We start from the raw sequence: 17,668 nt of genomic DNA on the forward strand, positions 1-17,668 counted from the left end.
TTTCTTTTCACAAGGATTCCTGGCTTGGAGAAATGAAAATGTCATCTCTTAGGAAAAGCCTTTCTTTTTAAACACTTTCAAATTTGCCCTGTTTTAGCTAAACGTGACGTTCTTTGTGAACGTTAAACAGTGGAGAGAGACTGAGAGGGAGACACACACACACACACACTCTCACTCACTCCTGGGGAAGATATTCGTCCATTTAAGGCATGAGAAATCATCACATTCAGCAGCAGGTCTAAATACAGTAATATGAAGGTCCCTTTCACTCCCCCGAGCAGGAAAATGTCACTGTGTACCAGACACCCAAATACTTGGGAATCAAGTAAATCCCTCATTTTTCAGAAGGGAGCCAAATCCTTCTGTTGAACAATGATGGAACTGCAGCAGCTACAGTTTTCTTGCTGCACACCATCTCCTTCGGTGGCTTCTGGACTGGGATGGCAGGGTTAGAGCAGTCATGGGATCCAGCACAGCATTCCCTCCTGGAGATAAGAGTGAGGGGCCATGGGATATCTCACACGCGCCCTTCAGCACCTCCTGCTGCTGGTGGAAGGAGCAGGGGAAGCATTATTCCACACCCTGCAGAGCCTCCTGCTGGGAGCAGAGGCACTGAAGAACTGCCCTGCACCCCCAGGGGTACCTCCATCCCAGCCTCTGCTCCTGGAGCTATGTGTACCTTACACTGCACTCACACCACTGCCTCCTGCTGATACTGCCTAGGAGCAGTCAGAAAAACAACCACAAATGTCCTCTGGAAAACATTTTAGAAGGACCAGATTTCTGTAACCATCCCTTTCCCCTCCCTTGACCACCCTAAATGCATAAAAAATAAGAGCCACAGTAATCCAGTAATAACCTGGTGTTAAATAGTGGTAACTCATATTTATTACAATTATATACAATCATATTTTATATTTGAAATCTATACATGATCACACAGACGAGCACACTTGCTTGGTGAGGACAGTGAGACTCAGTTGTTACAAGAATTGCTCTGCTAAGATGCTCTGATGCAGTGAATAGGATCATTGGACACCACCACTTCACCAGCTGCAAACACAATGCTGCAAACTGTCAGAGGTTTAAAATTCACTGGTTTGTGTATGGCCCAACGGGGCAAGAAAAAAAGGCTGGACTGGGCAAGAAGGGCCAGTGGTTAAACCTCAGAACTGGAGCTGTTCTCTCTGCTAGAGAGACTGCTTTGCTGAAGCAGGTGCCTATCACTGGAGAGGTACCATTTATGATCATTTTTCTTCTCATTTAGGGAGAAAAAAAAGGCTAAAAACCATTGCAAATATGCAGAATTAACCAACTATTTCAGCATCTAATTTCACCCCATTCGTTTGTTCATTTATTCATTCATTCAGGGCAGCTATAAATAAAATAGAAGATGTCAAAAACTGATGTGAGCTCCCTGTCTTTGGAGGAGGAAGGGTAATAATTGGGATGAGTGGAGTCAGCTTCTTCTAAAGCCTTTTACTGGTGAGCAATCATCAACAAAGCCCTCTGTTCTCATGGATTTCACTGTGGCCATGACACCTGGACTTGGTCCCTACCAACAGGCCACTCTGAGGGATGTAGGCATGTGGAGTGGAAATAGCATTCTTTGGACCCCACAGAAATTTAGTGTTTTTACATGCTAGGTAGTTTCAGCAATTTGAGGCTTGGCATAAAGCTTGGAAGAGCCAAGACTGAGATCTGGTGAGGAATTTGAGGTTAAAATGTTCTGGTGGGTTTTTTTTGGTTGGTCGGGTTGGTTTGGGTTTTTTTTTTTTTTTTGCAACAGAGTATCAAGTAGTTTGAGAAATAAAACAGGGTTATTTTGGGAAACAGAGAACTGGTTTGGGCCTTATGTGGGATTAAAGGCTTGTGAAATCAAGGAGCTCAGGACAGACTGGTTTCTGAAATTGGACAGAAGGGCTCCAGGGTGCAGCAAGAGGCCAACTGCTTCTGTAAGAGGGCATGTTCTGTGGCTGTGGTGCATGGTAAGGCCATCGGTCTGCCAGCCCAGCAGTGACCCCAGCTCACGGGAAGAAGGAAGGGCTGGGCGGGGGCAGGAGCCACTGCGAGACTGCAAAGCCCTGTGGTGAAACAGGGCAGTGGTGTGGTTCACCGAGCAATCAGGACCCTGCTCAAGGTCAGTCAGGGGGGAATCACTGCAGGGAATGGTAGCTTTTCTCTCCAGAAAACGGGAGAGGCACTGGGGACAGTGCAGCAGGCCGGGGAAGATGTGCAGCAGCAGCAGCAGCAGCCAGGGTGTCTTAGTCGATCTCATTCTCGTTGCTGGCCCCCTCAGGTCTTCGTAGCTTTTCCACTTGCTCGTTAATCTGACCATCCCCTCCTCGCCGGTCCTCAGTCTGGACACCCAGACATTCCTCCTCATCCACATGGCTAACATCATCATCCTCATCGTCCTCTTCCTCCTCATCATTCCTTTTGGTTTCCCGTTTCTCCTCCTCCCCCTGCACCTCCATCCGCACCTGGCTCGTGACGTCGATGCCGCCCTTGGTGGCCTCCTCGGGGCTCAGCAGGTGGCAGCTGACCTTGGAGCCCTCGGGACTGTGGTTCTCCTTCACTGGGGAGGACGTGGTGGACTCGTTGCTGACCGGCGAGATGTCACTGCTGCTGTTGTGGTTGGCAACAACAGGGTTGGAGGGTGAGCTCGGCTTCACCGGGATCTGCCATGACGGGATCTTGGGAGCTGAAGGGGAGGGAGGGAACTGCCTCCTTGGGGAGGACAAGAGGGAAAGAAAAGGAAAGAGAGGGGCTTTTGTTATAAATACTGAGGGGTTTCAGCAAGACTGAAACTGCAAGTCTCTTTGCCATAAATGAGCAAAACCAAGGCCACTCCACTTTTTCAGAGAGATTCTTAAAGTGCTTCACAAGCACTCAGCAATCGAGCCTGTACACAAGGAAAATACCCCAGCTGGGCAGTCTGAATCACTAAAATGATCTGATTTGGCCAATTTCACAAAGTAAGCTAGCACTCAGGAATGCTGCCTGTGAAAAGACATGGGTGTCCCTTTGTAAGACAATCACTAATTAACTGGTACAGAAAAATTCCCACTGGAGCAAGAAGTCAGACACACCAGGTGCCTGAGCCAGGGAGTTTCACCACCTGGCTCTCACCTCCCTGTGATACACCACTGTTGCATTCTGGCTCATTGCAATCCAGAGCCTTTCTCCCAGTCCCAGCATGCACTTTACATGTTTGGGCTAGGCCCTGGCTGCCACAAACTGGTTCAGCTCCTCTGACCTGAATGGAGTCATACCAGCTTGCACCAGCTGGAAAGCTGGCCCCGAGTCCTTTCCAGGTGGATTTTAAGGCTATGATACTAGCAGGCTAGTGCCCAGTACTAACAGCAGATTCCAAGTGCCAAACAGGACAAAGATAAGTGCAAGGGGAGCACTGGTGCCCTCGGAGAGTCATCCATCATGAAGGGCAAAGCACAAAAGCATGTCTGATGTAGCACTCCCATGCATCCTTGCCTGTGAATGTGAAACGTGGGAGTTTGCAGGTGTGTCAGATGAAGGTCTGCAAAGACCGTGTGCCAGGGGCTCCTCCTGCCCCTCAGGAGAGCTGGCAAGTGCCACAAACAAGAGCAGAGCAGGGGAAAGCTGGCTGCTCTCCGGCACTCAGCACTGCCTTCCCGAGACTGAAGGGGGAACAGGAGCTGCTCCCACCTCCCCTGCTGCTGCTGCCAGCAGCAGCCACTGCAGAACTGGGCTGAGCTCAGCCCGCCCTCTGTGAGTGCTCTGCTGTGGCACGATTCTTTTCATCCTGGCTATGCCCTGACCATGAGCAAGGCAGCTGAACTGCACCCAGAAGTGACTTTCTAAAACAGAATACAGGTGCAGATGCAGTCAATTCCTCAAACTAGATGAGAGGCATCCTGACCGTGGGGGAAGTGCAAACAAAAAGAAAAAATCTTATCAATTCCCTAAGGACTCTGTGATTTAAGGCCAGTTTGAAAAGCATTTTGAGACCTGCAAACAGAAAGTGATAGTGGAGTGCAAAATGGTATTAAAATAGCAGTTACAGGATATAGAGGCAGTTCCTGTTGGAAATGCCTTTCCTCTCCACGACTGAGGGAATCCCAGAAAGCAGCACTTTCCCCACAACAGTCTGCTCACACATTGCATCCATACCGGTTCAGGAGAAGTCCTTTTAAAGAGTAGATCTCAGATTTCAATTCATTAATATTCTGCGACTCCAGAATCCAGTTGGTGGAAGTTGTGGCCTAGAACATGGAAAACAAGACATGAAGATCAATATCTGAGCTGCAGTATAGTTCACCAATGTCACTTTTTCCTATGTTGTTCTTCTGCTCCCATGTGGGAATTTCGAGTCCTGTGGATAACGTACATAAGCTCCATCACTTCAAACCTCTCAGATCTGAGCCAAACAACTTCCACACTAAGAAGTACTTGACCAGATCCCCACGATGACCAGAAATAATAATTGTCTCAAGGTGCCAAGACTATTCAATATTTGCTTTGTGTTTGGGAGACTAAGTAATCCTGTCTCCAGTCTTGCCTCCCATGCACAGCCATTGCTAAAGCATCTCAAGGGGACATTTCTTTTTTCAGGAGTCCAGCACTTGTGAGAATTCAGGCACAGCTGGGCCAGCACTGGATGTCTTCCACCAGCATATCAGAAAGAGAACAATACACAGAGAGACAAACCAAATCATTTGGCACTGACCTACTGGCCTCTTCTAGAGAAGAACTAGAACCAGGATCCTGAACAGCCGTGGGAGTTGCACTGAATCAGGTCCTTTACTCCTTCATGTGACTGAACTTAGCTGAGGCAACAGATTCTAATATTATTTTTAACAACCGTTTTAAAACCATTGCTCATTTCTCCTAAATCATGAAAGAAAGAATCAATTATCTGCACTCTGTGGCATTTAGAGGTGGGCTGATAAATACATACTTAAAAGTTGCAAAAATTCTCCTACTTGATCTGAAGAATTAGATCTATGCTTGAGTTACCAGGTCTTATCTCCAGAAGCAGCTGGACTAGGCACGGTCTCTTGGATATTTCAAGGCAATGAGTGCAGTTTTGTGGGGATAAGTAACTCATGGAAGCCTGGTACAGCTGCTGTCAGAATAGCATCAGAATTGCCACAGGATATCAGGCAGAAATTAGAGTAAGTAACTGAGGATAACATGCTGCAGACAATACTTTTGGCACTCTTTCTTTTAACCCTTTTGGGAACTTGAGAAATGGGAGTGTCTAAGCACAGATCATGGTCTCTGGTTACCCCATCCTTTTGCTCCAGTAATTCCTGCAGCCATGAGACCACAGAATACTCATGCCTGGCACGCCCCACAGTAATTTCTGCTAAAAGCCATTAGGAACAAACATGTTGGGGAGTATCACTGCAGAGACAGCTCTAATGAATTCCCCACCAAAGGAAGCCAGAATTGGAATAACTAAAAACTTTTCCTCAGCAGTTCCCACTACATGTAGCCAGAACTGCTTGTTCCTACTTACTCTTAAACAGACTTGAGCTACTGCAGAGTAACCCTGCAGCCAGCACTGCTCACAGTGACTTCTGGGCTTCAAACCCAAAGGGCTGGGAGAGGCTCAGGCTGTAGTAGCTGTGTTTTACACAGATGCATTCCCTCAGGATCCACACTCCCAGCCCTCAGACAGCAAGAATCCAGGAGCCACTGTTCTGGCTTTCTAAGACCTTGAAAGCTACAGCAGCACATTAACAAGGGAGTGATTTCCACTCACTGGCCTGCAAAGGACTCAAATTTCCAAAACACATATGGTGCCAGATGCCTAGGATTTAGAAATAAAATCTGACATCTGGGCCTTTTTAGCCAGTCTCTTTAAAAACAGTTGTAGAAAATTCAAGCCTTGAATTTTTATGTACGTTTTTTAATTACTTAAAGTCCCTCTTTTTAATTTTTTACAGCATGCCAGTAGGAGTTTGAAAAGCAGATATAAAAACTTACATTACAGCTGAGAAAACACAGCTTTTATTCTTTGGTTTGTGGGGTTGCCCAAGTTTTTCTTTGTACACATGAGGTTTAGATATCATAACAATGTGTGCTACCATTTCAGTGCAGGGGGTAGAGAGGGGGGAAGGAAAACTTCTTCAAGACTCTCTAAACCACCAAGACTTATGGCCTTTTTCCTTCTTAAAGCTCAACATGTGTTCTTAATCTTAACACTTAAGACCTGAAAACAGTTTTCCAATTTCCGGACTGGCTCCAGGCCACTGTCAGGCCACAGTTCCCAAGGAAAATTGAAGCAGAGTGTTGTGACCATAAACTGGCTTTCATGGTTGCATTTACAGCTGTGCCACTGAGGGATTCCTCCTGCACAGTGTGCACAGCACAGAGTCAGCTGTGGCCCACCAGTTACACACCATCAAAGGATCTGCGTCGGATTAAAGCCTGCTAAGGGCAGAAGAGAACTGCTCCTGCTGCAGGTAAAGGGCTGTAACACTGCCTGAAGGGTCTGACAGCAAACTCTCCCTGTACAGAGAACACCACAAGATAGGTAACTGTGAGCAATCTTGGCCTTGAACGATCCAAGTTTGCGAGTCAAAGGAAGACTTCATCTCCATGTTGCCGCTTCACATTGACCCTGCCTCACCTGTCAACAGTTCCTGGCTGATGGAATGCTCAGGCCAAGGAGTGAAGCACTAATTTTCATTGCCAGAAAGAAAATCAATTTTGGTTAAAAGTGGTTATTTTATTTACACATGTAACAACACAAACTAGTCAGAATTGATGGTTTCATTGCCAAGGTCAAGTCAAGAGTCAAGGGGAATGGGTCACTGTGTGTCATTAACAGGGTTGTAATGGGGCCACCTGTTACACTCAGCTGACCAAAACCATTGAAACAAGAACCCAAATAGTAAGAATGTTTGGCCATTACCTGGATCTGAGCAAGTGACTTAAATACAGTCTTTCAAGTGTATGCTCGGCTGAACAGGATGTACAAAGTACAGGAGAAATACAAACATGTAAAATTACATATTACATACACAAAAAAAATCTCTGCACAACTGTCTTTGCCTCTTTTGGTCAGTGGACTAACTCCACAATAACTTCATCCCAAATGCAGCACAGAAGATACAGAGCTGAGAACAGGTCTGAGGCTTCAGACACACGAGCTTCATCCAAAACAGCAAAGCCCTCTCCAAAATCAGATGTATTTCTGCGAGTACCCAACTCATATCCAGTGCTCTGACCATACCACCCATGAAGAAGTCAGATGCAGAGAAACTGTTTGGGGATATGGCAGAGCTGATGGCTGGGTCGTGAACCCAACAGGAGCTTTCCATGTGCCCACAAAAGAAGCCATGCATGCTCCAAAACTGACAGTGCTCTAAAGGTGAAGAGTTGGAAGTTGGTACCTTAGAAGCAGCCAGTTCTTGGGTGAGCTCTTGGATTTTCTGTTGCTGCTGGATTAGCAGCTCCTGGACAGCTGCTAAGGTTGTCTGTAACTGAGTCACTGCAAGGGAAAAAGGAGGAGAGTTAAACTGAGATACATCCACATCCACACACTCACCCACGCCTTTCCTGCTGTCTAGCTACAAGGATGCCTCTATTCCTACTATATTTAATTTATCTATGCCCGCCTGCTCACTTTAATCCATATGATTTATTTGCACTACGGGTAATCTACCTGCACTGCATCTAACCTCCAGTATTTCTAGTTTATCTTTCCATTGTATAGATGTCTATAGCCCACAGTATATCCGTCTAAAACCTCTCCCTTTTAATTATATTGGTTTATGATTTGTACATCTCCCTGAACTTACACAATGTTTGTATCATTTATCTATCTCAGGGCTCTTGCAGGCAAACACTGGGGCTAACTCCAGTCTGGGAAGAGGCTGCTCTCAGGGCTGACCTTAGGGTATCATGAGAAATGAAAGATGCTTTTCTTCTCACCCTTCCATGAAATGTATAATTAGAATCCTCCCATTCTCAACCTCCTAGCTCCTTCAACCCCAATATCTTTATAAACTTACTGCTGAAAATTATAGTTTTTTCATCCCAACTGAAAGTACTTTGTACTTTTCCTCTTTTATTTCAAGAGAGCACCCTGTATTCCTACACCCCAACAAACACTGAAGAACTTCTGCTGGACTCCAGCTGTAGAACTTTTTCTCCTTTGGCACTTCATCCAAAGCTTCCAGGGAGTAAACAAGATGATAAAATAATAAAATTAAAAACTCTATTGGTGTGACAGGTAACAGCTAATCCAGACCATCATTAGGGCTTCAGGTAATGAACAGACACCCTATAGAGTCAATAACACAGAAGGTGGCTAAGGTCAGAGAGGCACAGTAATTACAGACTCTCCTGACCCTTCCTCAGATTTTCAGATGGAAGGTGGGGAGAAACCACCAAAAAAAAAAGCCCCTGAAAACATCAGAGAAGCAGAAATTAAAAATGAACTTTACAGCCCTCCGAAAGGCTGTCATTTTATTCCCCTTATTAATATTCTGAGGTTGGGAGCCTTTCCGTAAAAACATAATTAATTGAGGCCGTGCCGACAGTAAACAAGCAATTTCAAATTAAACCGAAATGACGGCGGCTTCATTTGCAAATGTGAACAGATTCTCAGAGCAGATAAATGAAGTCACCACATAAAGTGGAGATGGAGGGAAGGAAAAGGGTGGGGGTCTTGGCAGAATGGAGGATCCAGGGAGAAAAGCTTTGAGGGGTGAATTGATGGAGTCATTAATCTTTACCTGTCTGTGTCACACTGCCACTCATCTCAGAAATGTTTGACTCAATCCTCTGAAGTTGTTTCCTGTCTTCTTTGCCTCCCATGATGAGAGGGACCAGGTATTTCTGCATGGAGTACAAAAACTTTTTCAGGAAACAGCGATGTGCAAAGCGCTATTTCTACTCCATCTGAAACGTCCTCTAATCCCACCCCCCAAATCTCAGCCTTTATCACAGAGCCAGTGATCATTTATCCACACATCTGGCTGAGAAAAGAAATTCCTTCTACAGCAAGTGCTAAAAGAAGTTGCAGAAGAAGAGTTTTGCGGTTACATTTGTCAGGGTACTGAAAACTAGTTCCTGAGTCTGGACACAGCCACGAAATCTGCCTCATTCCACCCCTGAAGAGGGTGCACTGCACAAAATAGGTCCCACCTCTCCCCTAGCCACCATGGAACCTTCTGCTGCTGCATCCCAGGAACAGAATATGCTCCAACAAGAGCACAAGTAATGGAAATTACCTTATTCCTAGTAGTTTGAGATCCACAGTTTTGTTTGCTTGCCACATTTTGACTCTGCATTTTCATGTTAAGTGTCTACATTTCTCAAATACACCAATGGCAGTGCCAGTGAGAACAGAGATGATTCACCAGCTTGGAACCAACACGAGCATTTGGACACAAGCAGCATAACATGTTTCTCTAAGAGTACAGCGTGGGAGTAGCAAGGGACCCATTACCTTGTAGAGCTGGTGGAATCCAAAGGCAATTCCTGCCATTATGATAGCCAAAGCCCCATAATCTCGCCATCTGGAGCCAGGGGGACCTAAATCAGAATCAAGAAATAATCATAGTCAGAACTGCAGGCGAGAACATTTTTGTACATCCATTTTATCAGAGAAAAAAGTAACGATGAACACACAGCGTGCAGGCCTTTGGCTGAGGACAGTTAAACATCTGGCCAGACCTCTGGTATTGACTCTGGCCTTGTAGTGTCACAGGGAGAAAAATCACAGCAGCAATTAAAGAGGGTCCAGCAAGCTGTTTTGCCCTACTCTTCCCTTGCAGAAGGCACTCTGAACCCAGGTAACTGTCTCTGGGGCTGGTAGCAGCTAAGGTTAACTCCTTACCTGAATTCTCTTTACCTGGATATTGTTCTCCAGTATTGTAATTTTTGAAAATGGAGACAGAACCAGAGACCCAAAAGAGTGCAGGAGAAAGGAAGGAAGGAAGGAAGTGTTTCAAAAAAAAAAAAAAAAAAAGAGATATCTATCAGGGCAATAAATGGGTTTATGAAAAGTGTGTCAGCAATTATGGACCATTTGAATGAGGAAGGATCCAGTGTCTTTCGAGCTTAAATTACAAATAGGGACCAAAGCACACATAAAGAGCAGAGAGAAAATATGCAATTAAGTATCTACAGAGAGAGGTAAAGAAGTAGATAAAAGCTTGAGATATTTAGCACACAATTGTGCACAGCAGCTTAGAGGCTCCACAGAGGAAAGCAAAGATATGGCGTGCCCTGCTCCTCCAGAAGAATCAGGAGATACCTGCAGCTCTCCAGCAGATTTCTCCTGTCACCTCCCTCGCAGTTCGCTGAACAAACCTGGTGCTGCCCCCGGTTTTCTTTAACAATAAAGAGGATGCAGAATGATCTGCCTAAAGTGCAACGGCAGGATGTGGGCAGAGCTGACGAGATGGGAGACCGCTGTGGTCTCCAAATCTGCATGTGACTACAAGGTCTCATAAATGCATTATGTTCTCCAAAGTCTCAGTTTAGGAGGCTTCACTGGCTGAAATGGGTGGCCTCTGGTCTCCTTTCCACTTGGCTTACCTATTGCCATTTTGCTTGTTGCTGAATTCCTCTACAGGCATTTCATTCCAAAAGTCACCCCTAAGCCCAGCACTTAGGGTCAAGAGTATTTGGGTCTGACTCCCAAATACTGGCTCTCACAGCTTCTTGTGCTAGCTTTTAGGACACAGCTCCCGAAATTATCCTCTGGCTAGAAATCTGAACAAATTAAGGCATCTCTGTCAGAACTGGTGAATAGTGTCACCAGGAGTATTTTGGGTTGCTGCAGTTGCAGTTTTGGAGCTTAGGCACATGATCAAATTATCATAACTTTTTAACTTAATGAGTTAACACACGTCAGCTAAGCTGCAGTAACTGGCTGTGTACATGTCAGGATTTAAAATGATCTCTCACTAATCTTGCTGTGAACCCCAGCCATCTCTCCCACTTTCCCCTGTGTGCTGTGCCCCCACTGTCACTCTGGCATCTGAAGTCTCTTGGTTGTCCAGTTCTCTCCCCTGAACTTCTGACTAAAAATACCCTTCTATGACAACACAATTTGTTCCAGGCTGAGCTGCTGTTGTACAGGGTTAATTATCTCGGGGGTCTGTGAATCCTGCCCATGGCTGTCCTTGATGGGCTGTCCCAAACTCCCTCCCAGCTCCACTGACCTCCGAGCAGGAAGGAGACACACCTGTAGGAATCCATCTGCTGTGCCCTTTCACCTCCCTCATCTCTCCCTCCATTCCTATAATGCTTGAGCTAAGAACATTTTATTGCCCCCTGGTTTTCATTATTAATGAAAAGGGACCAGAATGATCTTTCCTAAAGTTCAGAGAGTCTATAAAGACAAGAAGCTGAAATGCCATTTTACTCATTTTAGAGATGTGTGAAATCTGTCTTGTGACAAAAAAAAAAAAAAAAAAAAAAAAAAGTGCAGGGGGTGGAGAGATGAAGTGAGCAAGTGAGGGATGCAGTAAAGGCTCTGCACTGACCACAGCAACTTCACAATGTTACAAAGAATGTCACAGCTCTGCCTAAATTCCACATTCAACCTTTATTTTTCTCTGCAATTCTCTAATCTAAAACATGAAGAGAGGCTTAGGAGTTTTTTTTCATTTTAAGCTCCATGCTCACACCAACTGTTTGCATAGCCTCAATTTCTCCACTTGTAAAACAAATAAAATTCAGATAAAGTAAAAGAGCACTGACAGCCCAGTTACGTTAGGCACTGCAGAAGCAACAAACCATTCTACTAAGAGACCTTCAAAAGTAAAATGGAAGGGACACAGATGTTTTCTCCAGGTATAAATCTGTGGTTTTCCTATTTAATTTCCCCAGCAGTCACTGTAAATTGTATTTCCAGAATAAACACTGACTATTTTTAAGATCCCCATTCACCTAAGAATTAACTTTCCTAACAGCAACCAATTAGGACTTGTGCATCAAGGTCAGCTTCACTAGTATCCAGATTTAAAACTGTAGAAACTGATGCTGGAAGTGGTGATTCTCCAAAAGAAAACAGCGAATCCATGGAAAGGTGTTCGGAAATAAAAAAGAAGAGTTTGAATTCCAGTTTAATTGTAAGAGGAAACAGTCTGTGTTCTACAGACCTCCACATAATGAAGAGACAAGAATGGGAAAAGAAGATCCAAATGTCAAGAAAAAAGTCACAGGAGCTGATTTTTAAGCAGGTGTAAAATCTGCACAAACCCCATGAACGGAGCCCATAAATACCATGGGGCACAGCACAGACAACACCTGGGTGATAAGCATGCAGCTTTGCACACCTTGCTCGGAAACTCCCCTGAGTTTGCTTGTAATTGTATGGGTTAGAAAGGTAAAAAAAAAACAAACACACAAACAACAAATTAATCATTTAAATATTTAAAGTCAGATTTTTGTCCTCACTGCTGGATTAGTGTATTTCATAACACCAATAGCAGACAGCCCTGTTTTTTTACTGGGGGTTCATTTTAGAGCATGTTTAAACTAGTCAGATTGAGTGATGCTTCCAGCAACTAATCGCATGTCAAATAAAAGATATTTTATGTAATAAATTACTGCTACAAGTAATTCAAATGTCATTTATCAGTTTTATTATCAGTCAGGCAAAGTCTTGTTTCTCTATATTAATCAAATTCGAGCTTTCTTTAAGCTTTTTTTTAAAGCAGTTTTGACACCTCTTGGCAAAAGTACAAACTAGAGAGAAGGAATTACTCCTCCAGAACAAGAGGAGAAGTAATAGAGATGGTATTGACCTAAAATACTAGAAATTTAATTATTGTCTCTTCCCCAAAGAAGTTTTTATACTTTCTCTTCAAGCAAATCCAGAAGGGGTTCAGCATACAAAACCTATGCTACTCTGATGGCTTACAAGTGCATTTTTTTCTTGTTAACTCTTCAAGAATTAGGAAGTATGTATACAAATTACAGATACTTCCAATAAAACATTAGAACATTAAGTTCAATTGTACAAAAGGAAGTATTTAAATGGTATGAATTTAAGAAATAGAACAAAGTGTGGTGGCAACAGCAGGAGATCAAGGAAGCAAAAGGGGTACCCAGGATTTATTGCTGTGACTCACGGGAGTGAGCATCTCACACTTGCATTACTGGCAACATCAGCAGCTTGGCTGTTGCTTCATTCCTGCTGAAGAAATGCCTGAGATGGTTCTGAACCATCCTGAACTTCTGTACTTGTAACCCACAGTTCCAATGTAATTTTTAAACATGAAGCAGCAACACCTTGTGGGAGGAGGGTGCAGAGAGAAATTAGATTTCTTAAAAGACAAGCCTCTGTTTTCAGCACAAAACCCTCTTCACTTTGCCTTTTGTGTAGAGGTGTCAGAACGACTCAAAAAAAACCTTAAAAAGAACCAAAGATATCAAACACTAAGTGGTTCACAAACTCTAGCAGATCAGATGTTGCTTCACAAGAAACTCAATGTCTTCTTTGGAGAAGGCAGATATAGCTTGCAGTCTTTTTCAATATGAGCTCTTCAACATGAGTTTCCCCAACACCAAGCCAGTGCACAGACTGAGCAGCCTGTCTCCCTCATCATTTAGACATTCTTTCAAACTTCTAATCCAGCAGCATTCCAGCCCAGTGTCACAAACACTCTGTGAGATGATAAGCATAACAGATAGGCAGAAAAAGTAGTATCTATCTTCCTCTGTACACGGCAACCCCTGACGAGACTGTGGAAGATAAACTGGCTTAGTAAACTACCACAGAGAAAGCTGTCCTGAAGCAGATCTGGACCAATTCAGAGGTATTTACTACAGGATTAGCATCCAACTGATGAAATAACCTACAGCGAACAACACACCTTGAAGGAGCACTGAGCCACTGCACAGTCTTATCCACCAGGCCTGGAAAAATTCCCATGTTCCTTTTGCAGTGCTGATATATGGAAAGACTCAATAGGAAGACAACAAAGACAGATCCATCCTTAACACCCACCAAGACTACCCCAGTCAAGAACTAGAAAAGGGGACAGATAAGAACCAATCAAAACAAGTATTTTGGTGAAACGAATACCATGTACATCCAGCTATTTATTCTTTTAATGTATCCATTTAGAGGTTAAGCTTAAATCAAAGGTCTACTACAAATGGCTAGAGTGGGAAGGAACAATACCTAACGAATTAATTGTCAGCCCTTCCCCAATTCTGGTGGCTGCTGAAAAGGACTGCCTCACAGGGAAAAGCTTTGGGTTCAAATTATTTAAAAAGCACCAACCAGATCACAAAGCTACAGCACAAGTTTACAATTAAAACCTCTGTGAAGGCTTTTATTTGGTGGTATTTTTAATCACCTTTGATTTCCAAGCATTACAGAATCATACTTTCAAAATTCTCTTTCAAGCTGTTACTGGGAACATTCTGATGTTGAAATTTTAGTTAAGATTCTTACCTAGAAAGAAGAAAATGGGAGCTGCTGCTTTGAGGAAACCCAAAATAGCAAAAGGAAAACAACCAAAGAGTGATGAAGCTGCCAGGGTTAACAGTGATGACGGTGTTTCCCAGGCTGAACTGCACGCTGCCTCCCTGCTCTACCCATACTAGTGGAACACTGCAATAAGGGAAGATGAACTCTTCCAGTACTAGGCTGGGGTAGGAGTTATCTGAATGAACAATGGACAGCACCAAGAGGGATCTGGCCCTGCTTCTACAGCCAGACAGCAGATTTTACTTTCCTGGCATTTTCTGTGGACTGCAGCAGACAGGAACTAGCCCAGGAGGCAGAATTCAGCCCTAGAGCTCACAAGCACACACAGTACAACAGCCAGAAATATTCCAGTTCTGAGCCCACTTATTATCACAAAAGTTTTTCATCTCAAACTGCACCAAATCAGAGCAGCTAAAATCTCAAAAAGTAAGTCTAGTATTGTCTCCAGCAATAGCAAACCTGTGCCACAAACTAATAAACACAGCTCTAAGTGGAGTGTTACATCAGTCGATATCTGCCATAGAGCTGTTTAAGAGCAGCAACAAAATCCTATTCTTTATACTTGGCAGGTAAGTGAAGTGATTTTCAAACTACCAGACACACATGTGAGCTGAACAGCTTCTTTTGATGGATTTTTAATGGTATGTACTTTGGTTTTTATTGTTTGGAGCTTAGATACTTTTTTGCGAGGTTTGTTTTAAAATGCAAATATATATGTAAATTTTGAGTCTACACAGATTATGTTGGAATGCTACAATTTCTTTGAGAGTGTATTTTGTACACAAAAATCATACAATCATATCCACATAGTCTACACAGAATTTCTGCTGTCACCTCAGATTATTTAAGATCAGAGAGAAAAGTTTTCCAAGTTTTAGAGGGGGAGACTGAGTCCCGTGTTGACAAAGTGCTTTCTGATGTCCTTACAGTGTGTCAGAATCTAATTTGCATCGACTTTCCACCTTCAGGTCAAGAGGTGTCACAGGCTGTATGGATGACATTTGTTTGTAGACAGTGATCATTTGTATCTCATTTTCCTTGTGTAACATGATCTTGTCACAGGCATCAACAACCACCAAGTGCATTCAAATAATATTTGGTGTCTGATTCTGACAAAAAGTATGTCATCAGTGGAGCTGAAATCAGGATGCGGCACATGGATCTGTGAAATGCTGCAGGAATCACAGCACAAAGCAACTGGAGCAGGTATTTTTCACGGTGGCACTTACTATACACCACGGGGTGAGGAGGCTGAGCTGGCACTGGCTGTGTGGAAGGACCTGGGGACTGTGGCTCATCCGTGCTCGTGCCCGACTGCTGGAAAGCCAGGTCGATTTCTTCATCTGTCAGGCCTGGGGGAGCAGAGGAAATGAAATCAGTTTAGCACCTTTACCCACTTTATGCACACATAATTAAATTCTCAAGCCAGGCAGAACTCTTTCAAGCTGCAAAGAATTTTGGCACTGACTTGAGCAGTAATGCCTCCCCAATTTTGGATTCACTGGAATGTCTCCCTCTCTCTTTCTCTGTTGCAATTTAACCTTAAGCGACAGAATATTAGCCTCAACGCTGCTTCCAAATGTGGCTCATTCAATTTCCTTAATTTATCCTTGAGTTTATTGCTGCTTTTGAAGTAGCTTTCTATTGCAATTCTCCATTCTTCCCCCGAAAAAAAGATACCATCAACTGCAAATGTGGCTCATTTTAATCTGTAATGGTGTAAAAAAAAAAAGAGGGGAAAAAACTAACAATAATGCATGAAAACAGACAGGGAAACAAAAAACTAATTATTGGGTTAGACGACTAATTAGTCTAGATCGTTTCCGAAGACGGGAATAATTTGCTTTATTTTATGACAAATGCAGAAATAAAAAGAAAAAAAATCAGGACTGACTGTGATTAGTATGAATGGGACACAGAATGCAAGGAGGAAATAAAACTATAACAAAACAGATCAAAACAAGGCCAAGCCCAACTTTCAGCTGAGCATTGCCCCGGCCCATTGGTGCATGATTAGATTGCCCCGGGGCAGCCTGGTTTTCATTTCACACAGAGCTGGAGTAACACTGCACACATGGTACGTGTTGTTGCAGTGACTCCTGCCATCAGGAAATGCCAGGATGACCATCTGTAATTGGCCACAACATATGGAAAGTATTTGGCCAACAAGGGGGAAAAGAAAAGCAGCTAAAGGATTCACAGTGACCAGCATCTCTGAAGAAGGAAGCACAGCTGGATTATTTTTTCCAACAAGAGAAAACATCCTCTAGAAAAAGAATTTAGCACTCAGATGGCAATCATGAAGTGGGAGCTGGACAGCTGTGTAGCATTTACTCTCCTGCACAGAAGCACATAAAAACTCCAGAGGAACACATGAAGGGATTCAGGACCTTTCACCATCCATCCAGGGCATGCAAAAACACTCAGAAAGAGGGAAGGGAGAACATGGATTTAAGGAAAGAGATTTATAAGATAAGAGGCAGACCACTTGATTCTCACATGATTCTTGAAGGGACTGAGCACAGTGAGGAAAATGGTATGAACAGGACAGCATTGGAAAAAAATGGGGGAATACTTTCTCTCCATCACCGCTGCTTGAGAGCCATACAGCTCTGCTGGTCGATGAAATTCCTGAACTTAATACTTTAAAAAACCTAGCTTTTTAATATTACAGAGAGATGCAATATAGAAAATGGTCAGGCCACTGGGCATAATAGCTAACTTGCAAGAAATTTTTTCAGGATCTTTAACTTTACCTCATAGTGAGGGGTCTAGGCAGAATAATCTGTAGCACAAAGAATATTTTCAGAAATAAACACACAAGTCTGTCTCAGAACTGTTATTCAATATCATAAGCACTAACACAGTGCTTGTGGCATTCAGAAGGTTTATAACTATTAACAGATCTTCTCTCTGCTCCTGTGAGCGTGTGAGAAACTGTGAGTTCCTGTGAGACACTATTCATCTACTCCACTGAGCCTCTCAGAGAAGTTCAGTGACTTCTCTAACAACAAACTACTGCCAGTGTAAGAAACAGTATCAGAAAGCTCCAGATCTTCGGTCCTGCACTCTGACAGAATCACCCTGTGACTTGCATTTGATGCATGGCTCAAACAGTAAGAAACCAAAACCACACAAAACAATAAGGAACAAGACTTGCAGTGAGAGTAATAAAAGACAAATAAACACAACTCAGCGTATTGCTCTGCTCAC

The 17,668-nt window shown here is 43.5% G+C and overlaps 1 protein-coding gene across 1 annotated transcript in view; it reads right to left on the bottom strand.

Annotated features, from left to right (window-relative positions):
• Positions 1-847: 847 nt before the first annotated feature.
• Positions 848-17,668, bottom strand: part of PEX14 (peroxisomal biogenesis factor 14) — a 66,666-nt gene continuing 49,845 nt past the window's right edge. The window contains exons 4-9 of the mRNA XM_038159666.1: positions 15,685-15,807; positions 9,449-9,534; positions 8,733-8,835; positions 7,386-7,483; positions 4,153-4,244; positions 848-2,730 (exon numbers count right to left, since the gene is read on the bottom strand). Of these exons, the coding sequence (XP_038015594.1) occupies positions 2,265-2,730; positions 4,153-4,244; positions 7,386-7,483; positions 8,733-8,835; positions 9,449-9,534; positions 15,685-15,807 (968 nt within the window). The 3' untranslated portion in view covers positions 848-2,264. The remainder of the gene's footprint in view (positions 2,731-4,152; positions 4,245-7,385; positions 7,484-8,732; positions 8,836-9,448; positions 9,535-15,684; positions 15,808-17,668) is intronic.

The sequence above is a fragment of the Motacilla alba genome, chromosome 21 (genome assembly GCF_015832195.1).
Source record: "Motacilla alba alba isolate MOTALB_02 chromosome 21, Motacilla_alba_V1.0_pri, whole genome shotgun sequence".
Lineage (NCBI taxonomy): Eukaryota > Metazoa > Chordata > Aves > Passeriformes > Motacillidae > Motacilla > Motacilla alba.